General features: G+C 44.5%; 1 protein-coding gene across 1 annotated transcript; it reads right to left on the bottom strand.

Annotated features, from left to right (window-relative positions):
- Positions 1–15,915: 15,915 nt before the first annotated feature.
- Positions 15,916–17,941, bottom strand: LOC125556601 (serpin-Z1C). Its single transcript, XM_048719297.1, has 2 exons — positions 17,431–17,941; positions 15,916–16,841 (listed from the first exon to the last, which is right to left on the bottom strand). The coding sequence occupies exons 1-2, from the start codon at positions 17,839–17,841 to the stop codon at positions 16,056–16,058; spliced, it is 1,197 nt and encodes a 398-aa protein (XP_048575254.1). The 5' UTR covers positions 17,842–17,941; the 3' UTR covers positions 15,916–16,055.
- Positions 17,942–19,645: the final 1,704 nt, after the last annotated feature.

The following is a 19,645-nucleotide window of genomic DNA, read 5'->3' as shown; positions in this document are numbered from 1 at the left end:
GTGTGTTGGGGACACAAGAGACTCTTTGGTATTTGGTTGCAGGGTTGCTTGAGAGAGACCATCTTCATCCTATGCCTCCTACGAATTGATAAACCTTAGGTCATCCACTTGAGGGAAATTTGCTACTGTCCTACAAACCTCTGCACTTGGAGGCCCAACAACGTCTACAAGAAGAAGGTTGTGTAGTAGACATCAAGCTCTTTTCTGGCGTCGTTGCCGGGGAGGTTAGCACTTGAAGGTATATCTTTAGATATTGCAATCGAGTCTTTTAGTTTCTTGTGTTATCACTAGTTTAGTTTATAAAAGAAAACTATAAAAAATGGAATTAAGTTTGTCTCATACGCTTCACCTTTTTAATATCTTTCGTGAGTATGATGGAAAGGATAATTGTGCTCAAGTGCTAGAAGAAGAAATCTATAAAATGTTTGGCACTAAATATTTGAATGATGAGCGTGATTGCAATGTTGTTAGTATGAATTCCTTGAATATCCATGATGCTAATGATATGCAAAGCCACAAGCTTGGGGAAGCTATGTTTGATGAAGATGATATTTTTTGTCCCCCAAGCTTTGATGAGCAAATTTACTATGATGAAAGCATGCCTACTATCTACGATGATTATTGTGATGGCACGTATGCTATAAAGAATAATGATAACCATGAAACTTGTCATCTTGATCTTAATTTTCAATCACATGATAGTTATCTTTTTGAGTTTGCTCCCACCATTGTTCATGAGAAGAATTTTGCTTATGTGGAGAGTAGTAAATTTTCTATGCTTGTAGATCATGAAAAGAATGCTTTAGGTTCTGGTTATATTGTTGAATTCATTCATGATGCTACTGAAAATTATTATGAGGGAGGAATATATGCTTGTAGGAATTGCAATAATATCAAGTTTCCTCTCTATGTGCTTAAAGTTTTGAAGTTATGCTTGTTTTACCTTCCTATGCAAGTTGATTATAGCTCCCATAAGTTGTTTTCTCACAAAAACCCTATGCATAGGAAGTATGTTAGACTTAAATGTGCTAGTCATATTCTTCATGATGCTCTCTTTATGTTACAATTCTTATCTTTTATGTGAGCATCATTGAAATCATCATGCCTAGCTAGGGGCGTTAAACGATAGCGCTTGTTGGGAGGCAACCCAATTTTATTTTAGTTACTTGATTTTTGTTCCTATTTAGTAATAAATAATTAATCTAGCCTCTTTTTAGATGTGGTTTTATGTGTTTAATTAGTGTTTGTGCCAAGTAGAACCTTTGGGAAGACTTTGGGAAAGTCTTGTTGATCATGCTGTCAAAAACAGAAACTTTACCGCTCATGAGAATTGCTGCCATTTTTATTTGGAGAGTTATATTTAGTTAATTATTTTTGCAGATGATTAATAGATAAATTCCGCAGGTCCAGCAATTTATTTGAGAATTTTATGAGTTCCAGAAGTATACGTTTGATCCAGATTACTACAGACTGTTCTGTTTTTGACAGATTCTGTCTTTCATGTGTTGTTTACTTATTTTGATGAATCTATGGCTAGTAAAATAGTTTATAAACCATAGATAAGATTTGAATACAGTAGGTTTAACACCAATATAAATAAAGAATGAGTTCATTACAGTACTTGGAAGTGGTGATTTACTTTCTTATACTAACGGAGCTTACGAGTTTTCTGTTAAGTTTTGTGTTGTGAAGTTTTCAAGTTTTGGGTAAGGATTTGATGGACTATGGAATAAGGAGTGGCAAAAGCCTAAGCTTGGGGATGTCCAAGGCACCCCAAGGTAATATTCAAGGATAGCCAAGAGCCTAAGCTTGGGGATGCCCCGGAAGGCATCCCCTCTTTCGTCTTCGTTCATCGGTAACTTTACTTGGAGCTATATTTTTATTCGCCACATGATATGTGTTTTGCTTGGAGCGTCAATTTATTTTGTTAGGATTTTCTTTCTGTTATTTAGAACAATGTTCTGCATCTTTTATTCTAATAAAAGTGGCATTGATAGCCTTTACTATGCCTATGTTACAAGTATACATGTTGCTGTTTGAAAACAGAAAGTTTACCGCTGTTGCAATAATTCCCTAGAAAAGTTAGAATGTGATAAAATGTTGAAACCTTTTGCATATTAAGCTCTGATAAATTTACTACAGTGGAAATTTTCTTTCATAATTTTTGGAGTTAGGGAAGTATGGATGTTGCAGCATTCTTTACAGACTATCCTGTTTAGGCAGATTGCTGTTATGTTTGCATTGTTTGCATATCTTTGCTTCTTTAATGATTCTATTTGAGGATAGGACTATTAAATATGCAGAGGCATTTAGTATGCAATGTTGAATAATAATTTTAGTGATTTGCTACAGTAGAGTATGATAAGGTTTTGGCAATGGTTTATACTAACTTATCTCACGAGTCCTTGTTGAGTTTTGTGTGGATGAAGCTTTTGAGATTTAGGGAGACCGTGATATGAGAGGAATTAAGGAGACACAAAATCTCAAGCTTGGGGATGCCCAAGGCACCCCAAGATAATATTTCAAGAAGTCTCAAGCGTCTAAGCTTGGGGATGCCCCGGTTGGCATCCCACCTTTCTTCTTCAACAATTATCGGTTAGTATCGGTTGATCCTAAGTTTTGCTTCTTCACATGATGTTTGCCATTCTTAGAATGTCATTTTATTTTACTTTGCTTGCTGTTTGAATAAAATACCAAGATCTGAAATTATTAAATGTTAGAGAGTCTTCACATAGTTGCATAATTATTCGACTACTCATTGATCTTCACTTATATCTTTCGGAGTAGTTTGTCATTTACTCTAGTGATTCACTTATATCTTTTAGAGCATGGTGGTAGTTTTATTTTGAAGAAATAGATGAACTCTCATGCTTCACTTATATTATTTTGAGAGTCTTAAATAGCATGGTAATTTGCTTAAAATCCTAATATGCTAGGTATTCAAGAATAATAAAATTCTCTTATGAGTGTGTTGAATACTATGAGAAGTTTGATACTTGATAATTGTTTTGAGATATGGAGATGGTGATATTAGAGTCATGCTAGTTGAGTAGTTGTGAATTTGAGAAATACTTGTGTTGAAGTTTGTGATTCCCGTAGCATGCACGTATGGTGAACCGTTATGTGACGAAGTCGGAGCATGATTTATTTATTGATTGTCTTCCTTATGAGTGGCGGTCGGGGACGAGCGATGGTGTTTTCCTACCAATCTATCCCCCTAGGAGCATGCGCGTAATACTTTGCTTTGATAACTTCTAGATTTTTGCAATAAGTATATGAGTTCTTTATGACTAATGTTGAGTCCATGGATTATACGCACTCTCACCCTTCCACCTTTGCTAGCCTCTCTAAATACCGCGCACCTTTCACCGGTATCATACACCCACCATATACCTTCCTCAAAATAGCCACCATACCTACCTATTATGGCGTTTCCATAGCCATTCCGAGATATATTGCCATGCAACTTTCCACCGTTCCGTTTATTATGACACACTCCATCATTGTCATACTGCTTAGCATGATCATGTAGTTGACATTGTATTTGTGGCAAAGCCACCGTTCATAATTTTTTCATACTTGTCACTCTTGATTCATTGCATATCCCGGTACACCGCCGGAGGCATTCATATAGAGTCATCTTTGTTCTAGTATCGAGTTGTATCATTGAGTTGTAAATAAATAGAAGTGTGATGATCATCATTCAATAGAGCATTGTCCCAAAAAAAGAGAAAGGCCATAAAAAAGAAAGGCAAAAAATAAAGGCCAAATAAAAAAAGGGAAGGCCAAATAATAAAATAATAATAAAAAAGGGGACAATGCTACTATCCTTTTACCACACTTGTGCTTCAAAGTAGCACCATCATCTTCATGATAGAGAGTCTCCTATGTTGTCACTTTCATATACTAGTGGGAATCTTTCATTATAGAACTTGGCTTGTATATTCCAATGATGGGCTTCTTCAAAATGCCCTAGGTCTTCGTGAGCAAGCGAGTTGGATGCACACCCACTAGTTTCTTTTGTTGAGCTTTCATACACTTATAGCTCTAGTGCATCCGTTGCATGGCAATTCCTACTCACTCACATTGATATCTATTAATGGGCATCTCCATATCCTGTTGATACGCCTAGTTGATGTGAGACTATATTCTCCTTTTTGTCTTCTCCACAACCACCATTCTATTCCACCTATAGTGCTATGTCCATGGCTCACGCTCATATATTGCGTGAAGATTGAAAAGGTTTGAGAACATCAAAAGTATGAAACAATTGCTTGGCTTGTCATCGGGGTTGTGCATGATTTAAATATTTTTGTGTGGTGAAGATGGAGCATAGCCAGACTATATGATTTTGTAGGGATAACTTTCTTTGGCCATGTTATTTTGAGAAGACATGATTGCTTAGTTAGTATGCTTGAAGTATTATTATTTCTATGTCAATATGAACTTTTGTCTTGAATCTTATGGATCTGAATATTCATATCACAAGTAAGAAGAATTACATTGAAATTATGTCAACAAGCATTACACATCAAAAATTATCTTTTTTATCATTTACCTACTCGAGGACGAGCAGGAATTAAGCTTGGGGATGCTTGATACATCTCCAACGTATCTATAATTTTTGATTGCTCCATGCTATATTATCTACTGTTTAAGGCAATATTGGGCTTTATTATCCACTTTTATATTACTTTTGGGACTAACCTATTAACCGGAGGCCCAGCCCAGATTTGCTGTTTTATGCCTATTTCAGTGTTTTGAAGAAAAGGAATATCAGACGGAGTCGAAACAGAACGAAATCAACTGGAGAAGTTATTTTTGGAAGGAAACACACCTGATGGACTTGGACCCCACGTCAAGGAACGAACGAGGTGCTCACGAGGGTGGGGGCGTGCCCCCCTAGGGCACGCCCCCCTGTCTCGTGGGCCCTCGTGGCTCCCCTGACATGCTTCTTCTGCCTATATAACTCCATATACCCTAAAACTTCCAGAACGCAAGATAGATCGGGAGTTCCGCCGCCAGAAGCCTCCGTAGCCATCGAAAACCAATCTAGACCCGTTCCGGCACCCTGTCGGAGGGGGGAATACTTCTCCGGTGGCCATCTTCATCATCCCGGTGCTCTCCATGACGAGGAGGGAGTAGTTCTCCCTCGGGGCTGAGGGTATGTACCAGTAGCTATGTGTTTGATCTCTCTCTCTCTCTCTCGTGTTCTTGAGGTGATACGATCTTGATGTATCGCGAGCTTTGCTATTATATTTGGATCCTATGATGTTTCTTCCCCCACTACTCTCTTGTAATGAATTGAGTTTCCCCTTTGGAGTTGTCCTATCGGATTGAGTCTTTAAAGACTTGAGAACACTTGATGTATGTCTTGCCGTGGATATCTGTGGTGACAATGGGATACCACGTGCCACTTGATGTATGTACTCTCTTCTTCAATTTGCACAAAATTATATATATCCCTCAAAGCAGCTTGTTTCTTATGAGCAGGGAAATATTTAGCAGAGAAGTAATAAATCATATCCTGGGGACTACGCACACAACCAGGATCCAGAGAATTAAACCATATCTTAGCATCACCCTTTAATGAGAACGGAAATATTTTGAGGATATAAAGGTAGCAAGATTTCTTATCATTAGTGAACAGGGTGGCTATATCATTTAATTTAGTAAGATGTGCCACGACAGTTCCAGATTCATAGCCATAAAAAGGATCAGATTCAACCAAAGTAACTATATCAGGATCAACATAGAATTCATAATCCTTACCGGTAACACAGATAGGTGGAGTAGCAAAAGCAAGGTCAGGTTTCATTCTAGCATTAAGAGATTGCTGCTTCCATTTAGCTAATAACTTCTTAAGATCATATCTATCCTTGCAAGCAAAAATAGCTTTAGCAATTTCTGCTTCCATAACATAGCCCTCAGGCACAACAGGCAATTCATATTTATTAGGGGGAGAGTCTTCATCATCACTTTTATCAATATTATCAGTTTCAATAATTTCATTCTCTCTAACCCTAGCAAGTTGTTCATCAAGAAATTCACCAAGTGGCATAGTAGTATCAAGCACAGAAGCAGTTTCATCATAAGTATCATGCATAGCAGAAGTGGCATCATCAATAACATGCGACATATCAGAATCAATAGCAGAAGCAGGTTTAGGTGTCGCAAGCTTACTCAAAACAGAAGGTGAATAAAGTGCAGAGCTAGACGGCAGTTCCTTACCTCCCCTCGTAGTTGAGGGATAAATCTTGGTTTTTGGATCTCTCAATTTCTTCATAATGATAAGCAGATATAAATCCCAAGTGACTCAAAGAATAGAGTTATGCTCCCCGGCAACGGCGCCAGAAAATAGTCTTGATAACCCACAAGTATAGGGGATCGCAACAGTTTTCGAGGGTAGAGTATTCAACCCAAATTTATTGATTCGACACAAGGGGAGCCAAAGAATATTGTCAAGTATTAGCAGCTGAGTTGTCAATTCAACCACACCTGGAAACTTAATATCTGCAGCAAAGTGTTTAGTAGCAAAGTAATATGATAGTAGTGGTAACGGTAGCAAAAGGTAATGATAGCAAAAGTAATGTTTTTGGTATTTTGTAGTGATTGTAACAATAGCAATGGAAAAGTAAATAAGCAAAGAACAATATATGGAAAGCTCGTAGGCAATGGATCGGTGATAGAGAATTATGCCGGATGCGGTTCATCATGTAACAGTCATAACATAGGGTGACACAGAACTAGCTCCAATTCATCAATGTAATGTAGGCATGGATTCCGAATATAGTCATACGTGCTTATGGAAAAGAACTTGCATGGCATCTTTTGTCCTACCCTCCCGTGGCAGCGGGGTCCTAGCGGAAACTAAGGGATATTAAGGCCTCCTTTTAATAGAGTACCGGACCAAAGCATTAACACATAGTGAATACATGAACTCCTCAAACTACGATCATCACCGGGAGTGGTCCCGATTATTGTCACTTCGGGGTTGCCGGATCATAACACATAGTAGGTGACTATAGACTTGCAAGATAGGATCAAGAACTCTCATATATTGATGAAAACATAATAGGTTCAGATCTGAAATCATGGCACTCGGGCCCTAGTGACAAGCATTAAGCATAGCAAAGTCATAGCAACATCAATCTCAGAACATAGTGGATACTAGGGATCAAACCCTAACAAAACTAACTCGATTACATGATAAATCTCATCCAACCCATCACCGTTCAGCAAGCCTACGATGGAATTACTCACGCACGACGGTGAGCATCATGAAATTGGTGATGAAGGATGGTTGATGATGACGATGGCGACGGATTCCCCTCTCCGTAGCCCCGAACGGACTCCAGATCAGCCCTCCCGAGAGGTTTTAGGGCTTGGTGGCGGCTCCGTATCATAAAACGCGATGAATCCTTCTCCCTCATTTTTTCTCCCCGAAAGCAAATATATAGAGTTGGAGTTGAGGTCGGAGGAGCTCCAGGGGGCCCACGAGGTAGGGGGCGCACCCCCCACCCTCGTGGCTAGGGTGTGGGCCCCCTGGTCTTCATCTTTTGCAAGGATTTTTTATTATTTCCAAAAAGATGTTCCGTGAAGTTTCAGGTCATTCCGAGAACTTTTGTTTCTGCACATAAATAACACCATGGTAATTCTGCTGAAAACAGCGTCAGTCCGGATTAGTTCCATTCAAATCATGCAAGTTAGAGTCCAAAGCAAGGGCAAAAGTGTTTGGAAAAGCAGATACGACGGAGACGTATCAGTACACCAAAGACACACTTGGCCGGGTTAAGCATCATGTTATAAACCCGGAGATTATCAAAGGTTTCCTTCAAATCATCTATCAATGTTTCCTTCATTCTGGACTTCACCACGATATCATCCACATAAGCATGAACATTGCGCCCAATCTGAGTATGAAGACAATTCTGCACACATCATTGGTACATCGCCTGGGCACTCTTGAGCCCAAAAGGCATAGACACATAGCAGAAGGCTCCAAAAGGAGTTATAAAAGCGGTTTTCTCCTGGTCCTTAAGTGCCATCTTGATCTGATGATAACCCAAATAAGCATCCAAAAAACTCAACCGTTCACAACCCGCCGTAGCATCAATGATCTGATCAATACGAGGGAGAGCGAAAGGGTCAGCTGGACAAGACTTGTTCAAATCTGTGTAGTCCACACACATGCGCCAAGTGCCATTTTTCTTAAGTACCAGCACCAGGTTAGACAACCACTCGGGATGAAAAACCTCGATAATAAACCCAACCGCCAAGAGCCAGTCTACCTCCTCACAAATGGCCTTGCGCCTTTCTTCGTTAAAACGCCGAAGAAACTGCTTGACCGGTTTAAACCTAGGATCAATATTAAGAGTGTGCTCAGCGAGTTCCCTCGGTACACCTGGCATGTTAGAAGGCTTCCATGCAAAGATATCCCAGTTCTCACGGATGAACTCGATGAGCGTGCTTTCCTATTTTGGATCCAAATTAACGCTGATGCTGAACTGCTTGGATGAATCACCGGGAACAAAGTCAACTAGCTTAGTCTCATCAGCCGACTTAAACTTCAGGGTCGGATCATGCTCTATAGTGGTTTTTTTCAAAGAAGTCATGTCCGCCGGATCAACATTGTCCTTATAAAACTTCAACTCCTCCGTTGCACAAACCGACTCAGCATAAGCCGCATCACCTTCTTCGCACTCCAAAGCTATCTTCCGGCTCCCATGTACCATGATGGTCCCCTTATGACCCGACATCTTGAGCTGTAGATAAACATAACAGGGCCTTGCCATGAACTTAGCATAAGCCGGCCGCCCAAACAGGGCATGATAAGGGCTCTTGATTTTCACTACCTCAAAGGTCAATGTCTCTGATCTAGAGTCATGATCATCTCCAAAAGCAACTTCCAGAGCTATCTTACCAACCGGATACGCCAACTTACCAGGCACCACACCATGAAAAACATTATTTGACGGTTTAAGATTTTTATCCGTCGACCCCATACGACGGAAGGTTTCATAATAAAGGATATTGATGCTGCTCCCTCCGTCCATGAGCACCTTGCTGAACTTATACCCTCCAACCTGAGGTGCAACCACCAATGCCAGATGACCCAGATTATCAACCTGGGGCGGGTGATCCTCTCGACTCCACACAATGGGCTGCTCAGACCAGCGCAAGTAACGGGGCACTACCGGTTCAACGGAGTTTTACTGCCCTTTTATGAAGTTTCTGATCCCACTTGCACAAAACTGTGGTGAAGACATGATACTGCCCACTATTCAACTGTTTCGGGTTACTCTGATATCCAGACTGCTGCTGCTGACTCCCCTAACTAGACTGTTGATGGTAGCCGCCTTGATTGCCTTGACTGCCTTGATGACCTTGGAACCCAGAACCTGAACCGCCACCACCGTAACCCGGACCCTGTGAACCGGATCCTGGACTGCCTCTCGGTCCATGGTTGCTTTGAAAAAGATTTGAATTCTTGAACTCCTTCATGATGTAACAATCTTTCCAGAGATGAGTAGACGGTCTTTGATGTGTACCATGCCTTGGGCAGGGCTGATTTAACAGATGCTCAATATTCATGCCTGATCCTCCGGTCTGTGGGGGCGGTCTAACCTTACGACCCTGGCCATTATTCTGTGCATTGGTATTTGCCACAAAGTCCAAACTATTATCAGCTTTGCGCTTACAGTTACCACCTTGACTCGCCGTCGGGTTATGCTGCTGCCCTCTGGTGCTGTTGTTCTTCTTTCCCTTTCCCGGTTTGTCATCATCAGACTCGGGGTCTTTGGTACTATCAGAGTCAGTGTACTTAACCAGAGCAGCCATGAGTGTCCCCATGTCATTGCAGTGACGTTTGAGCCACCCTAATTTCTGCTTGAGGGGCGTAAAACGGCAATTTTTCTCCAACGTCAAGACTGCTGAGTCGGCATTGATCCGGTCTGACGAGTGCAAGATCGTTGAAACCCGGCGCACCCAGTGGGTTGTCGACTCACCTTCTTCCTGGACATAGGATGCCAAATCCATAATTGACATGGACTGCTTGCACGTGTCCTTGAAAATCTGGATAAATCGGGATTTTAACTCAGCCCATGACCCAACGGAGTTAGTCGGTAATCCCTTCAACCAAGTACGAGTCGTTCCTTCTAACATCATGGTGAAATACTTAGCATATGCGGCCTCATCAACATCCAGCAGTTCCATCACCATCTCATAACTCTCAATCCACGCTTCAGGAGGTAAATCAGCCGTGTAGTTGGGTACCTTATGGGGACCTTTGAAATCCTTGGGCAACCGTATGTTACGCAAAGCCGGGGCCAAACACAGCGGACACAAAGACCTGAAAGTTACACCTGTCTCGACTGAAGCCGTCGGATGAATCGGAGAAGGTTGACGGACCGCGTATTGCGCCGCTAGCTCGGCCTCTCGACGTGCTCTACCTTGGTCCATCACGTTCTGAGCATCGGCCCCACCGCCTGCCGGGCTATGGCCACGAGGCGAATTACGATTCCGCGCACTGCTTGACACGGCCGGCTCATCAATATGTCTGCTGTAACTCCTGCTTGGGCGGGGGGTGGAATGAATCCTCTCACGGCTGTACGAATAAGCCTGCTGCTGAGCCAAGGCTGTCTGAAGAAGCTCTCTATCCCGCCGCATCTCAACTACTACTGGGGACTCGCCTTCGACTGGGAGAGCCGCCAATCGTGAAGCGGCGGCGACCATGTTATCTAAGGGGTTAGAGTAATGACCCGGCGGCGTCGGCACATGCTACGACATCGGTATATGTTGCGGTGGGTTATTGCCTTGATGAGGCGGGTACATCGTGCACGGTTGAACAGGCGCCCCTGTTCCTGGTACTTCAGTCCGGTTTACCACTGGCTGGTTACTGGTCCCTGCTCCGGGCGTGTTGACGAGGTTTCTCGCCTAGTAAACTGAAGGTAGGCTGTCTGATGCCTTCTCCTCATGACATCATTCGATGCATTCTGATCCAGCATAAGCCAAAAAGACTCCGATTGAACCCACTGCGTCTGAGCCTCTAACTCGGCCCGCATGGTGGCCATTCTTACGTCTTCGGCTGCCAGGTATTCCCTGGCTTGAGTTATCTGGTCTCTCACCTTGGCAATTTCCGCATTATGCTCATCCCGGTTTGCCGCGCTAACCTCGGTCGTCATCAGTGTTGCTAAAGTGTCAAGTAAACCAGACAAGACTTGAGCCGGCGGGCGCGCAGGGCCTCCTGCCCCGGCCGCCATTGCCGCCGCTGATTCGGAGATTAACACCGCCGCAGTTGAAGAATTCTTCCATGGTTGTGTACCAGCCATGAAGATTGCAACTCGGTTCAGTGGCTCGTGGGGATCCGGAATACTGTCGCCATCGGAATAGCCCCCAAGCTGGCCGTCTTGCAGATGGTACAATGACTCGATTTCTCCAGTAGATGACTCGCCATCGGAGTAAACGACGGTTTCACCACCAGATACCGATCAATCCTCAGATTCTGCCCTGTGGATGACTCCCACGAAGGCACGCTTCATGGGAGGCTGAACCAGGGCGGATCTCGCGCGCTGAGCCGTCTCGATGATGTTGGTGCAGATGTCCGGCTCAGGGCCCGGTTCGCTGATCTTACCGATGAAGACGTGAATTCCACTAAAGGGGACCCGGTACCCGTACTCAATGGAGCCGGCCTCGGGGCCCCAGCCTGCGTTGTCGATGTAGAGCTTGCCGTGGGGACTCTTGGTTATTCGGCCCACGGCGTATCCCTTGATCCCTTCGAAGCTGCCCTTTAAGAACTCGAAACCATCGTGCGATAGCCCCACGGTGGGCGCCAACTGTCGTGGGATTGTCACGGCAGATGTCCTAGTGTGAGGACTTAGTCGTGGAGCCATCGTGTTGAGGTTAACTTAAAGGGGTTAATCAGGACAAAGGACACGAGGAGTTTATACCGGTTCGGCCCCTTACGATGAAGGTAAAAGCCTAGTCCAGTTGTGATTGGAATTGCTAGGGTTTCAATGAACGGGAGCGAATACGCTTGACCCGGCTCTCGACCTCTTGTTTCTTGTCCCTAAACCGCCGCCCGGTCGTCCCTTTATATACACAGGTTGATGCTCAGTCGGTTTACAGAATCCCGGCCGGCTCATAATCATGCCCGGCTCGATATCTACTCTTTCCTAACGTACAATACAAGTCATACACCTTATGGCGGTTTACACTTATGGGCTCTAACCCGTCCCTGGGCCCTGAGTCTTGTTATTACGTTTCTTTACTAAAGCACCATCCTTTTTGTCTTCATGGGCTTCAATACAGGTGCTTCACTATGGGCATAACCCGGCCCCTCCAGGGCGGTTTATGCTCAATAGTTATATCCCCAACAGATTCCGTTTGATATTCCTTTTCTGCGAAACACTGAAATAGGCAAAAAAACAGCAATTTGCACTGGGTCTTTGATTAGTAGGTTAGTCCCAAAAATAATATAAAAGTGCATAACAAAGTCCATTAAACATCCAAAACAGATAATATAATAGCATGGAACAATCAAAAATTATAGATACGTTGGAGACGTATCATTTGTCGAGGTAGCCGAGAGCGTAGGTGGTGGAGCCATGGTCAAGGTAGCCCTGCGAAGAATGTCGTGGTCGATGTCGAGTCGGGGTGGCCGGTGTCGAGGAAGTCACCGTGGAGCTGCGGGCGCAAAGAGGCGTCGAGTTAGTCATGAGCCCAATGGTGTCGAAGTAGTGGTGCGCCGGGAAGAAGATATTGTCGATGACGCTTCGCAGCGGGTTTGCCAAGCCCGGGGCACATCGTAGACGAAGGCACGCACCGGTGTTGCCAGCACCGGGCATACGTAGACGGACGAAGATGAAGTTGACGAAGCGCCGCACCAGACTTGACAGGTCCGGGGACACGTCGTGGATGAAGGCATGCTTCGGTGTTGCCAGCACCAGGCATGCGTAGAATGGGACCTGCACCAGCTGTACGCCATGTCGAAAAAGTCAGAGAAGCCAGCAGAGAAGGACTCGACGACGGTTGCGGTGCCAATCGACGCGGGGCCGATGTCGCTCGCGGTTGTCGGAGTAGACGAAGTGGTCGAGGTAGATGACGGTGACGCTGGCGACGGGCTGGTGCTGGACGAAGACGAAGGGGGCGGACAGGCGGCTGCGGCGGCGGCGACCGAAGAGCAGCGACGGTGGCGGCTAGGTAGGAGCGCGGCGGCGATGCTCGAAGGAGGCGAAGAACCCAACATCGTGACGAAGACCAGCACGGACGGTGGCGTTCCCGCACCAAGGGAGATGGCGCGACACATACCACAGGAAGTCGAAGCGCGGGGACGATGAAGTGGACCGCGGACCGCGACACTACGATGATCCGAAGAGCGACGCAGCGACGGCAGGCATATCGGGGCGACAGCGAAAAGACCTCAGGTCGGCGGCGGTGACCACGGGTCGCTGCGCGACGGCCCGGGGAGGCGGCGCAGCAACGAAACCCGGGTCGATGCAACCGCGGGAACGACTCAGAACGGCAGCGTGACCGCGTGCCACGCTCGCTACGGCCCGAGAAGGCGACGCAGCGGCGGCGCGATGGTCGGTGCAGCCCGGAACGGCCGCCGTCCGTGCATCGGTCGCTCGCGTCGTTCTGCGCCAACCATCGTCACCTTGATTGGATCGGGATCCTCCTTCCACGTCGTCTCCATCCAGCTCGATTGCAACCAGGTGCATCTTTTTCTCGGAGGATGATGCGTCCCGTGTGGCGTGTACTAGTGCAACACATTGGCCGTGCCTTGCATGGCTAGCTTGGTTACCAGCGCCATACAGCGCGACCCAGGTGCTGTGCACGTCGACCGATGCGCGGACCGTGGCCGTTCCGGGCTGCTGCATGTCGCGCCAGACCCTCGTGTCGGAGAAGAAGCTGCGTAGTTGTGCCGATGTTGGAGTAGAGACGTGCGGAGGTCGATGCAAATCGATCGTAGATCGAAAGACCAAAAAAAAAACGCCGATTGAAACCATCGGCGAGGAAGTGAAAAAAAAAAACAAAGCAAGTGCTCGGGAAAAAGACTTTCTAAGGCAGTCGGTCAACACGACCGGCAGACGAACCCTAAGTACGGGCGGCGCGGCCCCAGCGGCGGTCATGGAGGCCAACCGCCCCGAGGGCGGTGCGCGGGTGCGAAAGCGGCGGCGGTTAGAGTTTGTTATCGATTAGGCTGATACCATATTAGAAGGGAGAGACGAGTTTGATGAAATAGTTCGTCATATTGCTTGAGCCCCGTGGGCATATATATAGGAGTACAAGGATCAATTTGAAGTACAAGACAAGGCAGGATCAAATCCTAGTATATTCTATATTTTCTAATAATCAATATACTCAACAAGGAGGAAAGAGCTTTAGGCATGGCCTTCTTATTGTATTGCGGAAGAATGAAAAACACACACACATTTTTTAATAAATTGTTTCGACCTTTGTTGTACATATTTATGGCAGGGCCGGGCCCATAGGTCTACAAAGTGTATGGCCCGCACAGGGCCCATAATTTTTAGGGGCTCCAAAATTTTTATATAGGCCTAGGTATATTTTCTCCTGGGTGCTGGGCCGCTCTTGGCACTGAGCCGGTGGAGCCTGGCGCTTCCGCGCGACTCCGCGTGAGGCCGCTGCTCGATGGGATGCCTCGATCAGAACAGAACGGGATCCCCCTCGATCGCATCGAGAGGAAATTGGCAGATGAGAGGGTGCATCCAAACCAGATCAAAATTGATCGCATCGCGTCCAGAGGAGGCGGCGGGCGACACGACGACAGGCAGGCCAACAAGCCTTCCGAGTTCCGATTAACTTCGTCTGAACTCTGATGAAGATATTCCTCTCGCCATCGCCATAACAGGTAGATCAACAAAGCATGTTCCTCTACCCTTGCTAGTCATGTGTCAGCATGTGTAGCATCAGTCGTGGAGGGTTCCCCGTCTTGATTTGTTATCGGCAAGAGTTAGAGAATCCATCAGTACTTGCATGGTCCAGGCCCTAGTTTAAGTGTTTAACTACTCCTGCCAGCTGCCACTAGCTTGCCCTCCTGATTAACTTTAGATCCTACATTCTACACCTAAGTCCTAAATCCTAATTAACTTTTTGGCAGAGATGGTTACTTCGTTGGAGATGAGTTCTTGCCTCCTTGATTAAAGATCATAGTATAGCAGTTCATCTAGACAGGACACAAGACTAGGTGAGTTAGATGGTTCGTCCAATTGCCAAACATTGGCGCATAATCTCTAATTGATATCTGTTGACAGCTGTCCTATCACTTTAATTTTATTTTATTCATCTTTTGTATCTTGTTTTTCAGTAAAACAGATTTGAGTCATCATGGGGAGAAGATTGATTACGAGGATATCATTGAAGATTTCACTTCAAAGAATACTAAAAGAATAATGTTGTTCAAATAAATATTATACAACCAGGAGTTGAATAGGTATGATTTTTTATGTAACCAATTGTTATGTAAGACATTATATCATACGCATTATAATTGCTTGTTAGTTCTTTTTTTTCTAGTTAGATAGGGCCCATTTTTTAGTCTCGCACAGGGCCCCAGATTTTGCCGGCCCGGCCCTGCAAATCGATCAACACAATCGGCCCTGGGAGCTCCAACACCAAGGAGTTAGTGAATCTAAAGATAAGCGGGGATATGAAAAACGTAAGAAGAAGAGAAATTGAAGAGCATATTCAATCTCAAAAAGTGGCCATTGGCAGTTTTTTTGTGAAAAAATATAGATGTTAATGACGATGAGATTCATGTTGGATAGTACTAATCAAGATGACTTAGATTTTCCTTTTGGCATGAGGTAGTTCTTCGAGAAATCCACAGTACCGCGATGATTAATGAAAAAACAGTCCAATTGGTTTTCCTTTGCACAACAAAGCAAGCCATTATTAAAAGGCAATTTATTGGATATTTTAGCATAACCATTTATTCGATTTATTGTATGGTTAACATGACTGACTGTCGAAACCCTTCCCTTACATGTAATGGCTGAGGGCAACTGACAACACACACTTTCAGAGCAAACACATTACGAAGATAAGAGGGGATTGACCACATGACCCATGAATAGGACCACACCAGAGATGTCTTCCCGGAGAAGGAAGAGGAAAGGGTGATCCGCGATGAAATCCATGACCGAGGGCGGCCTTGCCTGTAGCAGGGCCATTTTAATGGCAGTTGATGCCGCGGCCTCAGTTCCTTGTTCGTTCACTTCCACAAACGCTTGGTGGAAAACAGATGAGACACGAAGACCGTGTGCCATTGGGGAATCCACCATCTCGGAAAAATCTGCTTCATTGCTGAATGGAAGCTGGAGGCCCAAACATTTGAGCAAATCAGATGCTTCAGTTTCAAATGATATCTTGAACTTGGGGAGCTTGAATTGCCTAAGTGCAACCCTCTGCCTTGGGATATGCCGCTCCAGGAAGTCTGGTTCAGCACTCAATTTTTCGGCCAAGCTTGAGAGACCACCTGGTGCTTCTGGAAGAAGGATATACATGGAGAACTGCCTCTTGTCCCCACCTTGCTTGTAGGGAAGCTTAAGTACCTTCAACCCATCAGAAGACGAAAGGTATTGGTCATCCATGCTGGACATGAATGGTGTTTGAACTGAGCTCCCATCAGGAAGGTAGAAGTAGTCGTTTTTTGTTCCAGATGAATCAAACTGATCTGTCCAAGCCCCTTTGAAATAAAGGGCATTGGCAAGAACAAGTTTAGTGGTATTGTCAACAGATCCTGATGGGAGAATGTCCTTGATGCGACCGCTTGTGACTTTCTCTACCCATGAGTTCACTTGAGTAGCAACTTCAGCGGCCTGCGCCATGGAGAAATAAACAAAGGTCAATTACGTAATGAAAATAGATTGACAGTACTGCTGCCGCCAACCTTTGAACAAACAAACAGAAAATTCTTTCAAAGAACAAAATATAATTGTTATGCTAAGAATGCAAAGCAGCATACTAGCGTTTTTATAAAGCATTTCTATAGTAAAATTTGCAAACACATAGTAAAATCATCACATACAACGACGGATGACAGAGAAACAATTCATATGTGCATACAAACTTAAATGGTCATTACCAAGCCAAAATACTAAACGTATGTACCTATAGGAAGTTGGAAACAGTGCTAAAGCTGCTAGTGTAAAAAATAATGGTATACAATAACCACTAAATTACAAATCTAGAATGTGTATAAGATTGATACAGATCTCTATATTACATCACCACAAAACAAGCACTTTGAGTGAAGCAATGGCATGCCAACATGTACAGGCGGCTGAAGTAGTTAGTTAAGCATGTCATTGTTTCTCTCAAATGTACATAATTATGTCCGTTAAAAAATTCTTTAACTCTGTTTTTGTTTTCTGGTAAGAACCGAGCCCACGGGTGGGGGGTGGTCACCTTAGTTTGGAAGTCCACGGATTGGGTCTCAGCCTTGTACTTGCACACTGCAAGCTCTTGGAAGGATGGCTTGAGGGGCAGCGACGCGTCCACGAAGACACCGTTGGCGAAGGCGACATGCGGACCTCCAGCGGAGGACGCGTCGGCGAGCACGAACTGCACCACCTGCTCGGCGAGCGCGTGGAGTCCCTCGACCTCGCCTGTCCCGAGTGTGGCGACGAGTTGGTCCCGAGTTGCACTGCCCGCGCCAGCGGCGAGGAGGCTAAGCGCGACATGGAGGGAGACCGGGGAGAAGACGGCATTGCTGGCAGCAGACTTAGGGTTGGATGAGATGGTGGAGGCGAGACGGAGGGCAAAGCGGGTCTGGTGCGCGATGGAGAGGCGGACGTCGGTGGCAAGGGTGGTTGCCATGGCTGAGGTGGTGGTTTGTTGGGTTTTGGTTAGACCTGAGAGGAAGATGGAATAAATGGGAACTTTGGAGGTGCTATTTTCATGGGTTCTTGTGGCTATTTAAAGGGAGCCACATGCCCACTGTTGTGCAAAGGTTTGAAGCATCTGCAGTGTGGCCAACAAAACCACAAAAGCAATTTGGGAAGGCTCTCGATTAATTGCGCCATAAAGGAAGATAAGTGGTTTGTTGTCTCTCATTTAATTATTCATCGTCCAGTCATTTCGTATATACGGGAGAAACCTGAACCAATCCTTATCTAATTCTCAAAAAATATAAAGGAAGATAAGTGGTTTGTTGTCTCTCATTTAATTAGTCATCGTCCAGTCATTTCGTATATATGGGAGAAACCTGAACTAATCCTTATCTATTTCTCAAAAAATATCCCATCCTATCCCGGGTAAGTGTGCGGCTTTCAGTCTTATCTTCCCGCACGTATGAATTATGTAGAACATCAGATTCATCTGGAGATTGGTACACGCCTCGTGACATGTTCGTTTTAGAAGCATGGTGTTTTATTAAGATCACACAACGAATTAGTAGTATTCCCTCCGATCCATATTAGTTGTCACTGAAACTTGAGCGACAACTAATATGGATCGAAGGGAGTACTAAATGCCAAGCTTAAGATAATGACGCCAATGTGTAAAGTATCAAAGAAGATTTGCATTGTAAATCATGATATAACATGATTGGGATTTGCATCACTTGCCGTGGGGTGTGGGCTTGGCTTGTGGTCATGTGGATGACCCTCCCCCTCCCAAGATGACGAAACAGATAATCCATGCTTGTCACCACTTTTCCCCTAGAACAACGCTCTTCATCACTTTTCCCCTAGAACAACCAATTTACTTGGGATTACCATATGTCTCGTGACCTTTTAGTTGTTCATTTGAGAGGTATATCATTTTCTTAAGATCACACCACTGATTAATGAGTAGTACTAAATTCAAAGCTTCAGATTGCGATGAAAACGTGTAAAGTAGTGATCTAAACGCTTTTATATTTCTTTACAGAGAAAGTACATAAGATTTGCATTGTATTGCATCACATAACAAATTTTGGATTTTCACCACTTTTCGTGTGGTGGAAGCTTAGCTTGTGGTCATATTAAAATGTTATGATCCAAAACGGAGCATGATTTCATTCCTTAACTGCTCCCTGGCATACTAAAGGATGGCGCTACGAAAGATGACAAAACAATCTGTCTTTTCCATTGCGTCTGCTTGTTGCCATGGACCTTGCGTTCAGAGATGTGCCACCTCTTTCTAGTGTCATGTACATTGGTCTGATGCTGGTCTTGGTATCGCTCTTTGTCATGTACATATCTCACTACAAACAATACATGTATACACAAAAAAATTGTTTTTGTCATTTACCTACTCGAAAACGAGCAGGACTTAAGCTTGGAAATGTTGATACGTCTCCAATGTATCTATATTTTTTTATTATTTCATGCTATTATATCATCAATTTTGGATACTTTATATGCATTCTTATGCTATTTTATATCATTTTTTGGGACTAAGCTATTAACCCAGTGTCCAGTGCTAGTTCTTATTTTTGCTTGTTTTTGACTTTTCAGAAAATCAATATCAAACGAAGTCCAAACACGATGAAACTTTACGACGATTTTTTATGGATCAGAAGGGACCCTAGAAGGTTTGAGAGGAGGCCAGAAGAGCTATGAGAGAGCGACTAGCTCATGGGGCGTGCAACTCCGTTCGACCTAATTCCAAGCCTATAAATTCACAAATATTCCCAAGC

This window comes from Triticum urartu, chromosome 5, assembly GCF_003073215.2.
Source record: "Triticum urartu cultivar G1812 chromosome 5, Tu2.1, whole genome shotgun sequence".
Taxonomy (NCBI): Eukaryota; Viridiplantae; Streptophyta; class Magnoliopsida; order Poales; family Poaceae; genus Triticum; species Triticum urartu.
This window is presented reverse-complemented; position numbering and strand designations above follow the sequence as displayed.

What these genes read in the sequence shown, in the direction of transcription:
- LOC125556601 (XM_048719297.1), bottom strand. Translation starts at nt 17,841, where the DNA reads ATGGCAACCACCCTTGCCACCGACGTCCGCCTCTCCATCGCGCACCAG. An exon ending in CCGTGGACTTCCAAACTAAG is followed by an intron (nt 16,842 to 17,430) that starts GTGACCACCCCC and finishes TCCATGGCGCAG; the next exon opens with GCCGCTGAAGTTGCTACTCA.